Raw genomic sequence first — 18,561 nt, 5'->3', positions numbered from 1 at the left:
CGGCTGCGACGCATCCCTCAGAGCTCTGTCTCGCTCGCACAGCCCGATGCGTGCGTACGCCGCGCGTACAGACCCCTCACCCTTCCTATAAAACGGTGCGAGTGCGATGCTCACGTACATTCACATACAGAAGCGAACAAACCGTTGACTGACGAGCAGAAGGGCACGAGGTCGGTGTTGCTGCTCAGCGTATCGTAGCTACTTACGCCCTTTTCTCTCCGCGTTCATCATTCGCGTATAGACTCCGCGTACTTGTCTCTGTAGGCGAGTCCCTTGCGCCTCGGAGATTCAAACACTCGCCAGTCGCGAGGTGAGCTCTCAATCGCGCGTTTCGACTCCTGGAGCACGAGAATAAAAACAGTCTCGATAGAAAAAAACGAAGCGCGAAGTTGCCGCGAACTTTTCCTCGATCGGACAGCCCCTGCTGGACATCATCCCTCCTTAAGAGCCCTCCCACGCTCGTTACGTGGGACAGGATAGAGGAGGAGATTTTCAAGAGGGATATGCATCGTTGCAAATGTAGAGAATGGACGGAAATGAGTTCGGTTCCGAGTGTCATAGTGGATATTTAGACGGGTCTATCAAACTACCCGAGGGGTGGTCTTAAGTATACCTTTACATATATGCATACCCACCATTCATACTTTCACGTGAATTAGATCAATGTCCCATAATACTCCATGCTCTATTAATACTCCGTTTGACCCACGAACCATTGTGACTTCACCATCGACGGTCAACGACGACCAAAACATTAGGCGAGTCTCACTACACCCTCCAACCACGCTTCGATGTTTACCATTACCGAGAGCGTGCTCGTCCACCCTCGCACACGAATGCTCGTGGTCATTTGAGCCATTTTCCGTTTCCCCTCGATTAACACAGCTCGAAAAAGCCCATTGATTAAACATCACGTTGCATTCTGTGGCTCACTGTCTCCGGAATATCAAGAAATTACTGTTCAATTTTAACTCGACTTTACTGGGGTGCAAGTTAATCAGGGAAAAAAATTAAACTTCTTATCCTTCTGCCTTTTCTTAAAATAGTCCATGAAAATTGCAACCGTGGAAAAATTGCTGGAATACCCACGTACTCCCGCGCAACAGCCAGCTTCTTCGGGATTAAAAAATTTATGGTCGCTCGAGCTGGTAAACCTTCGGAGCACAAACCCCCGGAGATTCGAGCTTCTCGAATAATTCATAAGTTCAGGATATTTATTTTCCTTCTCACTCATCCTCGACGGTGAAACCTTACGCACAACGAATCGAGATAAACGAAAAATAAGTTTACGCAATAGCGGTACAGAGTCGGGAGAAACGGGGAGGAAATTTCTCGAGTTCTCAATTAAATAGTACTGTAACGAAGAAATCAAAAATCAAAGATATTCGAGACAAAATATATATGTAAGAATGGAAGTGCCGGAGTGAGTGGGAGAGAGAGAGAAGCGTTCGACAAAATAAATACTTGACCATTATTTCAAGTGCATTAGTGTAATTTTTATTGCAATTAAGTAAAAGTTAATGCGAGAGTGAGAGAAATCGAGAAAGAGAATAAAAAAGGTCGCTGGGAGAGGTGCGGCCGAGAAAGTACACATAGAAAAGGTCAAAGCTCCGCAACGTGCTTTTGTTTATTATTACTGCCGAGCTGTGCAAATGCTCTGTGTCGTAACGCGGTCCACAATTTTTCGAGTGACCACCAAACGCGCGAGCTCATTCGGGAAAAAAGTAATTTCAAACTCATTTATAGCAAGGCACTTGATTCATTCATTAGCGAAGTGCGAGTAGAGCGAGCAAGATTCGAGGGATCAAAGCGATAAGTAATACGACGACGAAAAAAATTAGCTATAGTAATTCCTTCGTAAAATTATAATCTAGCGAGACTGTTCTTCAAACACGTGCGCGAGGGGTTAATACGGATCAAAGCGAAAGTAAAACCTAAGAATTTGTTGGCTCGAGACTCAAGATATTTTATCGTTGAAAATGAAAATGAACTGTTGGGCTTTTTTTATTTATGAGAGATAATACGAATTCATTGAAATAACTACACAAACGGCAGAGTCTTTATAGACATATTCTCAAAGTATTTATATTTTCATTGTATCATATAATATATCTTCGAAAACAACAAGAATAACAACAACTAAAATGGGGCGAAAGTACAAGCAACGTATGATACCGGAACAGGATCGTAGAATTTGTGGGAGCATATGTTTCTGCCAATTCACCATTGTTATTAGTTGCGTCGCTCTCGTCTACCTGAGCGTCGCGATCTACATGCCTTCCCACAGGTAACTCCAATCTCTTGTAATCTATTGTTCTACAAAAAATGTTGTATTGAAAAAATGGAGGTCGTTCGATCGATTTCTCTTCACCAAAGTAACATGATCCGGTCGAAGCACTCGAATCAAACACTTTGACGTAAGCTGCGTGGAATTAATTTGACCAAGGTTCAAACGTAATTGCATTTTTACCGGAGTTGAAGTAATGACGAAAGGGTGAGGTAACTGGAGCATTTCGCAAAAGCTTTTAGCCTCCTCTCCATCGTGCGTTTAAACCTATAACGCTCCCGCATTAATTGCTTCTCATAAAATGGAATCGATGTAGACAAGGTTGCTTCGCCACCTCGATGAAGCCGGACGATAAAGAAAAGAACAACAAAGTTGACCCTTTTCCAGTGTGTCACTTGAAATGAAAAAGGAAAAAATGAAATTGCCAATTTTCTGCAAGACCGATCCCGGTTAACGATCCTTTCGTGCAAGCCTCCGTCCCTTGCCTGCGCTCGACTTCTCAACGTCGAGACCTTACGCCGCTTTGTTTCGCGATCAATCATTCGTCGAGTGGCGAAAAGAAACTTTTCAATCTCGAGTTTATCAGAGGGCTTGAATCTATTCTTTGTGGAGCATGAAAACGGTTAACGACGATTATGAAAATCCTGTTACTATTAGAACATCCGAGTCGTGAAAATAAACCCATCTCAGAATCACTGAAATGAATATGAAAATTTGGAAATACACTTTTCGGGGTACGGAAACATTGTTGAACACGCGATTCGGTTTGCAGAGCGTTCAATGCAGGCATCGAACCAAACCCGGTGATGTGCCAAACGGTAAACGCAACTCTGGTGAATTATTGCGCTTGGGCGAGCTGCGGCGAATGGTGCTTGACAAAAACAACGGGTTTTTGTCCCCAAATACACGCCACGGTGAGACGAAACGGGACAGATCTGTCGTTGGAAAATTGTACGAAGTTTACGAGCATTCCGTGTCCCCAGGTGAGAGAAACTTTTTTTATTCGCGTAGAGCATTTCGAGGGGGCGAAAAAATCGAGCGTCTCGATGGTTCGAAGCCCCCTCGCTCTCCCACGTATGCAACAACCTTTTTTTTTTATTACGAAACTGAGTGCGTGTCTAGGCCAAAGTAACAGCCTTTTAGAGACTCGCAAAAGTAGCGTACGCTCGTGATGAGGAGGAGAAAATAAAAAATATGTATTGGAGGTTCTCTTGATCTGGGATTTGCCGCGCCACCTTTTTAGAGATGAAGAAACGTTCGCGTAGCGTTGCCATGGTGATCGGATTTTCCTTCTGTCTGAACTCTCAGCTATTTCTGAAATACCCCAAGCACATTACGACGACTCTTTTGTTCCGAGCAGATAAAATCTCTTACCTCGTACCCGCTTAACTGTCGTCTAACTTTCGGAAGTTCAAGATGCTCTCTGACCTAATAAAGTAGAAATGTAAACGCAGTATCGACGTTAGCCCGTCTTCCAACGCTCGCAAGTTTTTTGAAACTGTCTCGCCAATCTCCGGCGAGTGTCACGGATTGAGGGGGAAAAAACGATCTTTCAAGCAATCTCGAATCAAGCGAATCGTTCCGTCTCCACAAGCCCACCGAAATCGACGGCTCGCCACTAAAAAATCAATTCCATTCAGGTTAATCTGCAGAGTTTGAAAAGATACAATTGCAACAACGGGAGCGAGTGCAGCAGTCTCGTGGGTGTCTTCAACTGCAGCCTCGGGCATTGCGCGAACATGAGCGAATTGATGCTCTGCCATCACAAGGCTGACGGGATAGTGATCGACAGCGAGAAGGACAACATGAAGCTGAACGGCTTTTTCAGCTGTCAAAATTCCCGCTGCACCAAAATAAAACGTCCGTTCTCGTGCGATCGTTACTGTCCGAAGATCAGTACGTCGAACGTCAACGTTTTCATGATGCAGGATGACAATATATTCACTGCGAGATGTTCCCGCGGTTACGCTCTCAATCGAGCCAATGGCAATCTTCCTGGGGAACGTCTCGAGGAGCCGAAAAAAATTTGGGACGAGGAAAACTCGAAGGTCGTCCTCGCCAGTTGCTTTCGCGTTACCAAGGACAACAACAACGTTAGGTAAGTTTCATGAAAAATCAATTGTCACGATTGAATCGCACGCGCTCAACGAGGCCGAGGGGAATGAAAAAACAAGAAAAACTAGGGGGAAATACGGAGAGGAAAGAAATGTCGAAGAAATAGGCGAGGGAGAGATGCGAAGAAAAAAGTGGAAAAACATGTAACAAACCCTCCGTGCGAATTACCGGAAATACGAGATCTCGGAGGGTGCGAGGGTCAAAATTTACTGCAAGGGTAAACTCTACCGTACTAGGACCCTCCTCACATTTGTCGAAAAATATCATGAGCGTTCCTGTTAAAAAACTTGAAAATATTTGTCACTTGGAGAATGAAAAATGAGAGCGATTCTTATCAGCGGCATGATTCATTTGAACACACATAATTCATGAAGAACTGGCTATTACGCGGGTCACCCTTCTCCAGATTTCACTAATTAGAGTCAAATTCGTTTCCCGATTTATCGATCCGGTACAATCGAGACGGGGGTCGTAATTCACGTGGATGGAAGGTCGGTGTTGCAATTTCTTCGTTGCGCTTGGAAAACAATATAAAAAAGGTAAAAATCACATTTTTCTCTGCGGTATTGAAATACCCTGCGAACCAATACGATCGAGATTCGTCCTCGAATTCAAACGTGTTACCATCAAATGAGACATTTATCCGATGAACGTGACGGTTTGTACGGAAAGTAGATAGACTCGGAGGCTCTCGAGGCTGTTGACGAAGGAGGCGAGAGACGCACAAATCGAATTACGAAATGTACGAATCGAGGTGGCTCTGAACCGTGAAAAATACGATAATGGAAAAAAGATGCGAGATGCTATGAAATTGAACGAACGCGAGTCCGATATTCCGCGCGCGCCGTCGCCGCTCACACGTTGCGCAGGTGTTGGTACCTTTTTCAGAAAAACCCTGACTCCGTAACCACGGTAACCCCACATTCCGTCCCGCTCACGTACTTGTATAAATAAATGTTTTCCGCGATGCCGTATGAATCGGCAATGAAGAAGCGGGATAAATCGGCAGGCCGATCGTCCCAAAGTAAAAAAGTATCCGATATCATTGACAACGGAAATTGACTTTATCGATAGCACAAAGATTGTAAAACAATGAACGTTTTGTACAGAACCGAGGATTGCGTCAATGGCACGTTGATCGATGAAAACTCGATAACTCAGCCGTACATAAACTTCACAACATTTCTAAAAATGTACGAGAAAAGCCTCGCGAATCCCATTGATCCTACTGACAACTACGTACCCTCTCAGCGATCACTCACCATCTACAATACTTCGAGGCTCTACATCAATTTGGAGGGTTGCGTTAACACACTCAGAGGAGAGTGCCGTGACTTTCTCGCTAGTCACGGACGTGACGGTGACAATCACACGTCGCAAAGCAGATATCCGTGTTATTATAACAAGGTATGAATTGTTTATTCGCCAATCTTGAGAGTAGTCTCCCTTTGGCTAGCATATTTTTCGACGAATCGCTGCTGTTTTCGTTGGACTTTTAAACGGCTAAGGAAGTTCATCTGGTAATCGAATTAACGAAGAGATTTCGATTCAAAAATTCGAGTACAGTAAGGCTTGTCGAAATTCCAAGGCCTGAGGATACTTTGTTCGTGAGAAAATAATTCAAAGGGATTCTCTGAATTAAAGTAGTTCGGCCGTTCTATGACTAGCGAAGTTCACAACTACTTTTTGTTGATTCATTTGAAGTCTAAATTATTAATAAAATTAATAAACACTCAAATTGAGAAGATTTTTATCACAAGAATGTAATAAAATGCTCCAAGAATATCATAAAAGATAACATTTACACTTCAAATGATGAGTGAAGTCAATTCGTTAAAAAAGCGAAGCTACTTGACGAATAAAAGTACGTGAGTCAGTCTCAAAAATACATATTTTCATGTTTTCTTTCTTAAAAGCCCCGTAGGGTAATGTTTTGTTTTAAAGTAATGAAATCTGTGATAAATTTTCTTCGCGATATAAACTTTTCCGAAGCTCCAACATCGTACAATTTTTCCCAGTTAATATTATTGCAAGTTCTCCCATAAAATACCGCGTTAAAAACTCAAAATTGTAAATGAAATAATTCGAAATTTTGCTTCGCAAGAGGCCCCGGAACTGTGCTCACCGTTATCGGCGGACCTTAAATTTATCATTTACCGCAAAAAAGTGGATCTTCACTGTACTTTATCGAACGGCCCGAACCACTTTACGGACTCTTACAGGTTTCGGTGGTTTTCCTGTCTTTATATATGAAATTTGGAGGCATTGACAACCAATTCTTGCAGAAACTTCCATAAGTGATAGAAAAATATCTAAAGTCTGTGTTTACAGTTTCGTAAAGTCCATCCAATACTTATAAAATTCGCAATTAATGATTTTTTTCTCGAAAAATGGTGATTTTATTGGGAGGTTAACCCAAATGTCACTTTCACGATGGCAACGTTGCGACCGCGTGTTTTTTGAAACCGTAGACGACGTTTTCCGATCGACGCAACTCACACCAGAGACTTGCAATAAAATATGACGGAGGGGTGAGAAAATATTGATGTAATTGAGAAAAACTTGTTTTTTTCGACGTTTCTGTCATGTTTTAATAACGCCAAACGTTTGAACACTGATTATGACATGAAGGCGCCCAAAAAATTCTGTCAAAACCATCCGTATTGACAGCCCCGGTTACGAGGTCGCGGCGTTGCCAAACTCACTGAACCGACCACGCTGGTCAGAATAATTTTTCTTCTGACCAACTCTGTACCGGATGAACTTCCTTAAGTTCGTTACTCCAGTCAAGCCTCGTACAACAGAGTTTCCGTAAAAACACGACATATTGTGGAGCCAGGGGAGAATCGATTCCTATTTATAATGTACCTATAGAAAGGCAGTCGACTAAGGTCGATGTTCCATAGCCACGATTAGAAAACAGTTGAACGAGAACGAAGAAAAATGAGGCTTCCTAGATTAGACGTCTGAGGTTAGTATACCTGTGTGTTTTCTTGCCTCTTTTCAGAACGATTCGTTCTTCGTCGTGGCACGTTTCGACCTGAAGAAAACAAAGACGGAGCTTTTGATCGCAACTATTGTGCCGAGCGTGCTTTTCGTCGTCAGCCTCACAACACTCGTAATTATAACACGATCGGTAAAAGTTGGCGACGATGCTAAAATGCGATGCAGATATTGCACCGAGGGACAAAACGTCGAAGGCGAAGACGAGGATCTCGTCGAGGGTAGCTCCTCCACACCGGCCACCACCATCGAGGAGAGTGAAATACGTAGTTTGACACTTTAGCAGTTTAAGTCTCCAGCCAACAACCTCAGAAATTACGAACGACTTCCCTTGGTAGACGCCGACGAGGTGGAAGATTCGTTCTAACGCTTTTATGGTCGTCCTGAGTTTGGCGATCAGGCAAGATATTCTCCAACGATTTGGCAGCCCGATCCAAGGATTGCGAGTTGTTTTACTTTGTACTCATTTTTTTGAAATTTTTTGAAATTATATTCGATCTTCGATATCACAATTTCATTCAATTCTCGAATAACCTTGGAATGGAATTCGATTTGAGCCAAATAGAGGACAGATAAAGGGGAGAGAATCGCCTATCGAAAGCTATTTGTACTGCAAACAAAAAGCATCGAAAGGCTTAGTGAATCGTGAGAAAATATGTCTGAAGGGGGAATACATGCTTAAAGCGAAAAGCTTTTCTCGAGGTGTTGAACACAAAAGCCTTCATCCTCGCGCTATGTCGGCGTCGTGTCCCGGTTATCCCGGTTGTTTCGTCGATAACGATGGCCGCAGGCGTTCCCGAGCGACCTTAAACGCTCCTGGGAAAAGGGCGGTGCGTAGGAAAGAGGCGTAAACTGCTCCTGCAAGCTCGCGAATAACGCGGGTTCGAATACGTGGTAATTTGTACTTTAAAGTGAAAAAAAGCCTCGAGGTCCAAAACCTTTCATTACAAAACTTCCGGAGATGTGAACTTCGCGTTTGAAACCCTTATTTTCATTGCGTCATTTGTTTTTTCATACATTTACAAATCAGACTGAATTTTACAACTCTAATAAAAACAAAAACTCACACAGATATCGATAAACAAACAACACCACCAGCACGTTAATTAAATGGAAATGAGAACGAAGCTTTACTATTTTACACAATCTGTAGAAAAACTTACACGTTACGAGTCTCATTTCGTGAATAATTTGCATAATTATCGTATACACAGAGAGGTTTTGATATTTTTTCGAACCCCATACCCCTGCAACAGGCTCGGGAACGACTCCAATTTATTTGATGAAATTCTTTTCCTTTTATAGACTTATTATTGTGAATTTGTCGACGAGAGTGACTTTAATACACGTCAGTTCATTCGTCATTGAGAAAAGGAGCGAACGGTGTGTAATTGAACGTCGTTATCACGTCTGAAGGACATTCCGTGCTTAGGAGAAAATTGGGGTCGATTTTGGCTCTGTTGAGGGGTCCACGTCCTGGCAAATATAAGATAGAAATGTTCGGTATAATAACTCGATCATAGAACATGATCGTTCGGTTTTAAGCAAAGTGTTTGAAAGGAAAGTAGTGTGAGAGTCAATCGCTGTGGAGACAGAGAGAGAGAGAAAATTTGTTGTACAATGCTGTCTGGCTTGAACGTAAAGTTGTGCATCTCCATTGTTTCCCTGAGAAACGATACAGAGATGTGATAAAAAGTATCGACCACTGCACGGAATCTTGAAAGTTCCTGCCACCGCGTGTAACGTTAAATCTGAACTCGGTAAATTGACCGATCAAGCGAGCCTGAATGCGAGTATTTTTTTTACGTACGCAAAGCGATTCGATTGTATTTATTTACTCAGCTGAATATTCCAAGTGTTTGGACGATCGTTGAAATGTCTTTTTGAATTTTTAATAGTCATTAATCCTCATTCGATTTCGTTAGCATATACGCGCACATGGATTCAATAAATCTCCAATGCCCCGGTAGTACTCTTTGTGCCTTCTTCCATATATTTACATGTATATATTAAATGCACATGTTTATATTCAGCTAAACATGATAAGAATAAAAATAATAATATTTCAAGTAATAAAACCGTGCAATATCGTGCTATTTACATAATGATACAACGTGCGGTTTAAAGCAAAAGTATGTACCAGAAAATGAAAGAAAACTTCACTGCGTGACGAGGAAAAATCCTCGTGGAATATGAAACATATTTGATAATCCGCCCTGGGCCCTAAATCCGGTGATTTACACAAAAAATAGCTGTAAGAAGTCCACACGAGGTTGCATCTCTCTTTCTGGCTACTTACGAGTTATTCTCGATACTAATCTCGAATAAATATACAATTACGAGAAAGCAAAAATAAATCGATAATTTTTCGATATTATATACACGAAAACATTTTTTAAACTCAAACTGGCCATAATTATACATTCTAAACTTGTTAAAAAAAACATATATACCTGTCATAAAAACACCTGCAAATTATATATCCACACACGCGTATTATACAATGCCATTTACACTGCGTTGGTGTTGACTATTATTATTATTATTATTATTATTATTGTCGTTATCATTATTATTACTGTCAACTTTACATCATCTCTCTATGATAATTCTAAGCCGTGATGTATTCACATAGTTCTCGATTCTCCGCTATCTATGTCGTGAGCTTTTAACGTCGCAATATATTTCTACGAATAAAAGTCTATCGGCCAAACGAACGAGGATTGAAAATTTTTTGTCAATCGCGACGATACTTCTACGCGATCCGCCGAACTGAAAGTATCCTCGCCCTTGCATGTGTTGTCTATAAATTTAATACGTAATGTCGAAACTCAGCCAGAAGGTTGTTCATTTTTATGATTTTTTTTATTAGAATATTTACTTCTCTCGTGAATCTACGTGGAAGGAGCTGAGTAGAAATATGAGGAAAATTTACTTCTTTACGAGCGAAGGGGGGACAAAAGTATCCCCAGAAAACCTCTTTCAATATCGTTAATCGAAGCGAGAGTGGGTCAATAACGAAGGGTCAATATAATACGCAGGTGAACGATCTAAAGTTTTCATGAGTTTGGATGTTGCGTACTCGTAATATATTTTTGCCTTCATACCTAGCCGGGATATCCCTCCGTAACACTATCTTTTAGAATAATATTAAGGCCGTCAACACGCATGGACGATGCACACGAATGGTGCGGGTACACGCTGATTTTTAAAATCGCTACCGAGCGTGTCAAATCGTTTTTCTCTTTTCAACAGAGTCAATGTCCCGAAATAAAAGAGACCGAAAATGTCTCTTGATGCGAAATCAATTTTTATTTGACAATAAATTTATATTTTTAGATCGCACTACTCGTAGTTCCTTTTGATGAATGCACGAACGTGGTTTTTCTATTGATTTTGAACGGTCCGTCGATTTTTCTTGTTCTTTCTTAAACTAGTGTGCGAAATGTGGAATAAATAGAGTATCGATCATCTCGCTCTGGGAAAAGTATGAGCAACGCGTATTCCAAGAGAAGAATGATTCACGCGAGACAAGGGCTGAGCAGGTTTTTAGATTTATCACTTTTCCCAGAAGTAATATTGGCATTTTCCATTTTTTTAATAAAAAATCCCCGTGATCAGTCGCCCTGGGGTCAACGAGGTTCTTCACCTCTCACCTGTCATTCTCCACTTTATTTTTAGGCTTCTCAGAGCCAAACAGTCTGGAGGTAAATGTATCGAATGTCGACACACATTTTCTCATCCATACAGAAAATAACGGACTCTACCTGCAACGAGAATTGTTTTTTGGAATTCTATCAGACGTTCCAAGCAGGAGGAACGTCGAAAAAGAAAATAAAAGTAATTCAATCAGGCTCTGTTGGTGCTGCACACAAATTCATTTAGACTTTTTAATCAAGCAAATGGATTTTACGAACAATTGCGATTGCGGATGCAATGAATGAATTTATGTTTATCCGCAAAAGAAAAGCTGCAGTTTGAGAAAACGCTGGTAAGCCTCTGTTCAGCCTTGAAACTTTGATGCATCGAATATCCACGAATTAGCATGCAAAGCTTCTTTCCTGGTGCGAGAAATTGCATCAGGATTTTTAATGCATACTTTAACTCGAAGTGGGAGTTTTTAGAGTGGATTCGCTCCTGAGAAATTCACCTGAGAATTAATCAACGTTGAAAACAAAGAAAAACTAGATTTTACAAAACTAGCGAGTACGCGAGGAAAAATGGGAAAGCTCCTCGCAATGTGCCTCCCAATAGGCGTATGGTCGATGACGTACTTCGATCGGTCGTTCCATACGAAGCTCTTTATTGCTCCCGCATTCACCCCATAAAAACGATAATCCATATACCTATCTCGGAAGGTGTCGCAAGGGCTTTCCAATTATACTAAAGACTCGAGAGACAAGCGTCCAGGTCCCAACTGACGTTAGATCGATTTTCAGCGGTATATATTTATGCCTGAATGACAGACAGCAACGTTGATCGACAGGATCACATACTCGCGACTGTCACAAGTAGTCATAAAGAAACCATCGATAAGGAAAAATAGTACGGTGTCAAACAGCAAGTGTCGAGGAGGGCGGTTAGTTATCATTGAAATCAAATCGATAAGCAGTCGACTACATTGAATAATAAATGGGTTAAAAGTAACATTATTTCACAGCGGTCGTTGCAATTTTTTCTGCCAGTTTCTCTTCGTTCGAGTGATATTAATAACCGGGTGTGTCTTTCCACACATTTTTAATGATCGCATATCATGCGTGATATTCAGTAATAATGAGATACACGCGTTATGATAAATCAACGAGAATTTTCAGTTATGTCTTTTTTTTTTGTAAAAATGCAGAAATACGAGGTCATGAAAATTGTATGTTTACGTGAGTGAGTTACAACGAGCTAGGAAAAAGGATGTTCCGAGTATCATCATTCTTCGAAGCGAATACTAAAATCCATTACCCCATATACGAAAGGGTGTTTCGAGGACACGCAACGAGCTTCGACGACAAGGGTCAAAGAGAAGGGCAAAAGAGTTGGCGAGCAATCGATAAAAGCGTTCGTAAATGAATGGATCGATGTCGCTCTCGTCGTTCAACATTATCCCTCCAGTAAGAAAATTATGTTGTCTCAAGAAATTTACTGCCCCCATGATAATTGCTCTTTCGCAAGGCTCAATTATTCTCTGTTTTATCTTACTTTTATGATGCGACTTCAACCGATAAAGCTTCGTCGTATTTTCGAGGGAACTTATCAATGGGATATTCGAACAAAAAGTTTCAGTGTGACGATTTTATTCTTGGTTGAGCGAACGTCCGAGCTTCACCGTTTGAGACTCAAAGCCATTGGATTTTCATGGATTTTTGAACGAAGAGCAGATCGAGTTTAACATTCCGTTGAGTTTAAAATAGCGGTTTTTATCTAAAATTGACACATTTTCTTAAAAACTTTACAATTCTGTAAAACTTGAACTCGAGGGCTGACACGTAATTCCTTCACTGCAGAGGGTGAAGCTCAAACCGGAGAGTATTAAAATTAAGTTATCCAATTTGTTGGCGACACCTTCTAAATTGGAGATGTTTGAGAGCTTCAGTGATGGATGCAACTAATTGGATAACTTTGACGTCGCGTCGAGCATTAACAAAGTGTCAAACACACGTTCGCTTGGTAAATATTCTGTGAGCAAGTTTTCTTCTGCAATTTTATTATTCCAAGTGAATAAAGCGAGCTGCGCCCTTCTTTTTTCCACGGGGTGGTAGAAAATAATGGAATTTTTTCCTCAAATGTCGATATTTTTATTCCCAAATGACCGTGTCGTGCTCGCCTGAGGCCTCCAAACGGAGGCGTAGTTATCATTCTGATTCTTTCGTCATAACCAGCCTCTGGCGTGACCGTTGTTCGAGCGAGCGCACTTACCGACGGTAACTACATCGACGGTAGTTAAGGTTCACTTTTTTTATCGGAAATGGTAAAAGAAAATTGTTGTGCTCTCTTCAACTATAAACTTACCTTCAGCTCTTCTTGACGCTTGAAAGCGTGGAGCATCAGTTGCTTCCGCTCGTCCTCCGACATCAGGGGCTCTCGTGCCGGCTTCCCTGTTCCACGTTTGTGCAATTTAACAACGACTTTTGTTTTCTCGTTTGGTCCCAAAAAGTCACAGAGTTTTTTCCCCCGCAACAATTCTTTTCCGGAAAACCATAGCTGCGCCGTTTGTACGTCCATCACCTTTGCATTTGTTCGATTCGAATTTGAAAATAAATAATTGAATTTCATTTCGTTCAAAATGATGAAAATTTTTTTAAAAAATTCAATTTTAGCCAACATTTTCTGTGAAATCATTCGGAGGGAGCGCATGACTTACCTCGAGGGAGGCTTGAGTCCCTTGCAGGTCTTCGGTATTCTCTAATTCGCGACGAATCACATCGTGCGGTGGCAATCCCATGGGATAAACGATCATCAGTGCTCCCTTCAGAATGTCCAGAGCTTCTTGAACGACTTTCAGTGTAACGAGCTTTTCTTGGGGCACCAATTTCTTAATGTCGATGAGGAGATACAACCGAAACAAAAAACGATTAAGGCACTACTTCCGTATTGCAGCATTTCCACACAGCTGTTCTTTTTTTTTTAAAAAATTTTATTTTACCTTCGACGTCATCGCCCGAACATCTTCGATGGCTTTTTTCAAGACTTCCTGCATTTTCTCATTCGGTTGACGACCATTGCGTCGGCCTGAGTGTCCAGTCGATTACCGGATAAGCAAGATTCAATTTATAAATTTACAGAGCTCATTCGATTCGTTCTAAATGTATGAGCGAGTCATGATTCAATTTATCATTTACCGATCGGATCTTTGTTGAAGTTCGATCCGCCCATGGGAACACATTTCTCGCCCCATTCGTCCTTGAGCTTCAATTCTTCGACTTGCTCGTCCGTGAGACCCATCATATTTTCTGGTATCAGAGTTCCATGTTTCGCTAGTTCTTCAATCTCTGGTTGCCAGAGTTGAGGGCAAAAATGATTGAAATTATGAAGCTCCTACAGTGAATTTTCCCAACTGGCGATAATGTCGTCAATGATTTGCGCGAAGTTACGAACGCACTCGAATTTTCGATACAATCCTCCACTTCGTCGTTATTTCGCGAATGATAAAAATTCGAAAAAAAATAGAACATTACATTGACAGTAGTGAGCGAAGCTGTTTTACCGTAACATATACGTGAAATCTTCAACCGGCCGTTGTAGATGACAGTGATGTCTCGGATGACGTCATCGACTCGTGCCTCGACAGTTGTATCGTATAAAAATTGGTTCTCATCCCCCTTTTTCACGTGCAAACGTACCATCTTACCGTCGAACTGTTTTATTTAGCAAAATATCAAGAAATATTACTCTTCGATCAACTCTTGTAATTTCCGGTTCTTTCCCGATGAAGAAATGGGAATGAAGTAGCGAGCAGTGAAACAAAGCAGTGTGCCGGCAGAGAAAGTTGTCTTGCCAACGACTGCCGATCGATCAAACAAAATCCAACGTGTGTTCTAACTGAAAAATCCACGAGATACTCATTTTTTGAGATTTTCTTGGAGGGAAACACTTGGAAAAATAAATAATGGTTATGAACAGTTTAATGAATATATATATATTTTTTTTATATATCATATATTCGTCATGAATTTTCGGAATATCGTACAATAATATACATATTTACATATTTTTCTTTCTCGCTTTTATCTCATTCATTGAAACACGAATTACAATATAATATATTTGAAAGGTTGACGAATACGTTGCTTCGCTCAAATCTCAATTCCCTACTGGCTTTAGGACACAAAAAATATGTTTTTCTTTTTTTTTTTTTCCATTTTCCAATATTCATATACATTTAACTCGAATATATATTCGTACAATTTTTTCCATATACTTAGTTTCTCTCTGTATATATTTCAATCTTTTGTAATCTTATGGATAAAATCTTTCAAATATATAATGACGTTGTGTATTATATACTAATGTTGTGTATTAGAAAAAAAAACTATACATTCATCTTTCTGGTTCCCTTAACTTTTTGTTTTACGTTTTTGTTGTTGTTGTTGTTGTTGTTTTTTTTTGACGAAAAAAAAAAATGCATTCAACTACCGTAAAGTGACTAGTATTATGTCAAAATACATTCATATATATTTCCCCCTTCGATGGGCTTTCATGTCAATGCACTTCGGCATCGTTTAGATTATTTATTTATTTTTTTTGGGATATTTGTGTTTTTTGTTTGTGTAAGGTCCTCGCAATAATCGTTCCAGGTACTCGTAAAGGTTGTTGCATAACACGGATTTCCGATAGTGATTTATTGTTGTTTCATCCATTCGTTTCGTTAATTGAGTTGAATTTTTCGCACACTCCGTGCAATTGGTCCGCATTGATTCGAATTTTTTAAAATATATATATTTATATATTTGTTCACACTCATACCATCTCACACTTACTCTCAGTTATCATTGACTCGAACTACGTTAACCGGGCCAAGATTACATCCATGATTTTTGTTTTTTTGCTTATTTTTCGATTCAAAAAACACGCAGTTAAGAACGACGACTAAATTTTTAATCCCCACAACGAAGGTGGGGAACATTCGAACACACGCTCGAATACTTCTCGCTTGCAATTTATGTACATAGACACGAGGCTCTCCGTTAGGTGACACTCGTTCTCGAAAGTTTTCTTTTATTTCGTAAATTTTTACTTTTCGTTATTATTTTGGAATTTTAATGTGTTTGTGGGCGATGTAATTTATCATTTAATTCTAAACACACGTCCACATTTATGCATACCAATATTTATAGATTGTACGTAATTTAAAGCTAAACGATATAATCGATCGTGCACCGTACATTATTCCATGCACAATTGAAGTGAATTTTGGTCCGAGAAATAAAGGTAAATTCAATAAAAAATGAAATATGTAAAAAAAATGATAAGGCAAAGGCATTGAATTGGATTTTTCATGTCGATGCGTTTGGGTATCCGAGAAATGTTTCGGGTTTTCTCGAGTTGACATTTTTTTTTCCTTGTTTTGACATTCTTTTCTCTAGTCCTCGTCGATAAAAGTGTCGACCATGAGCAAATGCTTCGGCACGGTAGCCTCTGGCTGCGACGAAATATTTTCTTGAGATGATTCCGATTGGCTCGATCCTTGCCTGTACAATGACTCGCATTGTACAGAGGCGTATTCTCAAACCTTACTCTCCGGACCATCGGTCGTGTGTTTGAAAGAATTGCGGATTTTGCTCAAGTGCAAGGCTGCTATGTGACCGTAACTCTTGTTGTACCATTCGGGGGTTCGACCTCTGTGAAAAAAAAGAAATAATTGCTTTTGAGAAAAGAGAAAATATCAGAGAGAAACTTTCACGTCGAAAGATCAAAAAAGTAATAATATTTCAATCTTTTTTCCCTTGCGCGAGGAAAATCATATTTGTGACAGTCAACTCACTTCGTATCGACTCTCGATAAATGCATGATTCGGGATTTTCCACTCCCACAGGGCTCGATTAGATAACGGGATGCCAACACTATTCCACGAGTGCCACCCAACATGACAGGAGCATCCGGATGTTCCACCGATGTCTCGACGACGACGCAAGCGCCCTTTGGTAAATCGTTTCGCCAGGATCTAGAAAAATATTCGAATGATTAAAAATAAATGGACGCACCACCGAAAAGAAATTGACAGTGATTTATATTAATTTGAAAAACTTTATCCGGCTTTGAAACTTTCAAACCATCAGTGTCAAATAATAATAATTTTCATAAGTCATTAAGCATATCGTTCACATAAAATATTCCTCGGCGTATAATCCGACGAGTTTTTTCCTCGTTCGGTGAAACGAGTTTCTCGATCTTCTTAACGCATTTCGTTTTCTTTACTTTCATTTAAAGACTCTTTAAAATACGGAAACTTTCAGAAAAATCGTAAAATCATTCGTCAACAATGTATCGATAATTTGATGACTGCAAAGCTGCCTAATTCGTCTCACATTTTTAGCAAACTCAATAAGGATTGTTACTTTGATGGAACGAAATGATTTGCAGTCGACGGGAAAAATAGTTCGAAAAATGATAGTCACCTCAAAACACAATAATCCCGTGCTGGTAAGGGGCTCATATTTCCGGCAGCGTATTGGAATATCTCGGCGTTGGTGTCGAGTTTGTTGACGAGTCTATATTTGAGTAGCTGGGGATCCCAAATGTGTCTTTCGCGTAATACGCGATGAAGCAATTCGTTTGGTGGTGCTTCAACCTCGGTGGAAACTCGCCAGAGTCTCAACGGATGACCGTCCCCAACTTTTTTGTAAGCCATCTCGACGCTCGTGTCGGCTGGATTGTTCACAGTCACCCAGCCCCGACTCCTAGAATATTAAAAAAAAAAAAAAAAAAAGGAACAATTAATGAATCGATAAATTTAAAAAGATGCCAAAAAATGAAGCTTGTCGATGGAGAACGTTCGACTCACTTTTCACGCGCTTCTTTCAACAATGCAGTCGTACAAGCGTACAAATAACCGCGCCAATCTTGTTTCATTTCAGTACCAAGTTCTTCAAGAGCAACGGGCACGCTCTCTTCCATGTAATTGAAGTGACACTGAGTCAGCATGTCCGAAGAAACCTGATGAATAAAAAAGAAAATATAGTTATCTTCAATAATCGCTGGAAGAATAAAGAATGAAAGAGGAGAAAATAATTCGAATTTGTTTCTCTTATTACCATAAAAAGTTCACGATGCATTTTGATGAGATACAATAGACAATCGTGAGCGGCTTTGTTTTCGGATAGTTCTCTCTGATCGGGAATACCGACGGTCTTTCGCCGGCGAGGTGATACGCTGCTGGATCTGTTGGTGACGTTCGGATTGCTGTGATTGAAGTGGAAGAGGCTCGGTGCGAGGCAAACCGCTAGATTCGATGCTGTCATCTGATTGTAGGGTGAATTGGTCGCTACGTGATTGAGAAAGTCTAGCAGTGTCTCGAGAGCCTCGCGATGCTCGTCGGGCAGCAGGAGCAGCACCGATTGTACAGCATCGGGACGAAGCTCGATAGGTACATCTTTACAAATAAAAATGAAAGTAAGGAAAATAAATGATTAATAAACTCCGATCGCGAGGTTGGTTCCGGGTTGGTC

At 40.5% G+C, this 18,561-nt stretch overlaps 3 protein-coding genes across 4 annotated transcripts in view; 1 reads left to right on the top strand and 2 right to left on the bottom strand.

The window, feature by feature from the left end:
- Positions 1-306: 306 nt before the first annotated feature.
- Teh4 (tipE homolog 4) lies at positions 307-10,122 on the top strand. Its single transcript, XM_043425099.1, has 5 exons — positions 307-2,287; positions 3,060-3,270; positions 3,928-4,385; positions 5,512-5,809; positions 7,410-10,122. The coding sequence occupies exons 1-5, from the start codon at positions 2,145-2,147 to the stop codon at positions 7,686-7,688; spliced, it is 1,389 nt and encodes a 462-aa protein (XP_043281034.1). The 5' UTR covers positions 307-2,144; the 3' UTR covers positions 7,689-10,122.
- A 969-nt stretch (positions 10,123-11,091) lies between these two features.
- LOC122413165 (cilia- and flagella-associated protein 298) lies at positions 11,092-14,739 on the bottom strand. The gene is made up of 6 exons (XM_043423332.1): positions 14,601-14,739; positions 14,236-14,385; positions 14,040-14,125; positions 13,758-13,928; positions 13,406-13,621; positions 11,092-11,172 (listed from the first exon to the last, which is right to left on the bottom strand). Exons 1-6 carry the CDS (start codon positions 14,737-14,739, stop codon positions 11,092-11,094), a joined length of 843 nt encoding a protein of 280 aa, XP_043279267.1.
- A 461-nt stretch (positions 14,740-15,200) lies between these two features.
- The window catches only part of cv-c (crossveinless c), a 128,588-nt gene continuing 125,227 nt past the window's right edge, over positions 15,201-18,561 (bottom strand). For both annotated transcript variants that reach the window (XM_043423229.1, XM_043423230.1), the window contains 5 exons: positions 18,148-18,485; positions 17,898-18,049; positions 17,512-17,793; positions 16,878-17,057; positions 15,201-16,734 (listed from right to left, as the gene is read on the bottom strand). In XM_043423229.1, the coding sequence (XP_043279164.1) occupies positions 16,620-16,734; positions 16,878-17,057; positions 17,512-17,793; positions 17,898-18,049; positions 18,148-18,485 (1,067 nt within the window). In that variant the 3' untranslated portion in view covers positions 15,201-16,619. The remainder of the gene's footprint in view (positions 16,735-16,877; positions 17,058-17,511; positions 17,794-17,897; positions 18,050-18,147; positions 18,486-18,561) is intronic.

This window comes from Venturia canescens, chromosome 7 (genome assembly GCF_019457755.1).
Source record: "Venturia canescens isolate UGA chromosome 7, ASM1945775v1, whole genome shotgun sequence".
Lineage (NCBI taxonomy): Eukaryota > Metazoa > Arthropoda > Insecta > Hymenoptera > Ichneumonidae > Venturia > Venturia canescens.
Note: the sequence above shows the minus strand (reverse complement) of the source record. Positions and strands in the feature narration are given on the sequence as shown.

What these genes read in the sequence shown, in the direction of transcription:
- Teh4 (XM_043425099.1), top strand. Translation starts at nt 2,145, where the DNA reads ATGGGGCGAAAGTACAAGCAACGTATGATACCGGAACAGGATCGTAGA. An exon ending in CGAGCATTCCGTGTCCCCAG is followed by an intron (nt 3,271 to 3,927) that starts GTGAGAGAAACT and finishes AATTCCATTCAG; the next exon opens with GTTAATCTGCAGAGTTTGAA. An exon ending in AAGGACAACAACAACGTTAG is followed by an intron (nt 4,386 to 5,511) that starts GTAAGTTTCATG and finishes CGTTTTGTACAG; the next exon opens with AACCGAGGATTGCGTCAATG.
- LOC122413165 (XM_043423332.1), bottom strand. Translation starts at nt 14,739, where the DNA reads ATGGTACGTTTGCACGTGAAAAAGGGGGATGAGAACCAATTTTTATAC. An exon ending in GATTTCACGTATATGTTACG is followed by an intron (nt 14,386 to 14,600) that starts GTAAAACAGCTT and finishes TCTGGCAACCAG; the next exon opens with AGATTGAAGAACTAGCGAAA. An exon ending in TTCGGGCGATGACGTCGAAG is followed by an intron (nt 13,929 to 14,039) that starts GTAAAATAAAAT and finishes ATCGACATTAAG; the next exon opens with AAATTGGTGCCCCAAGAAAA.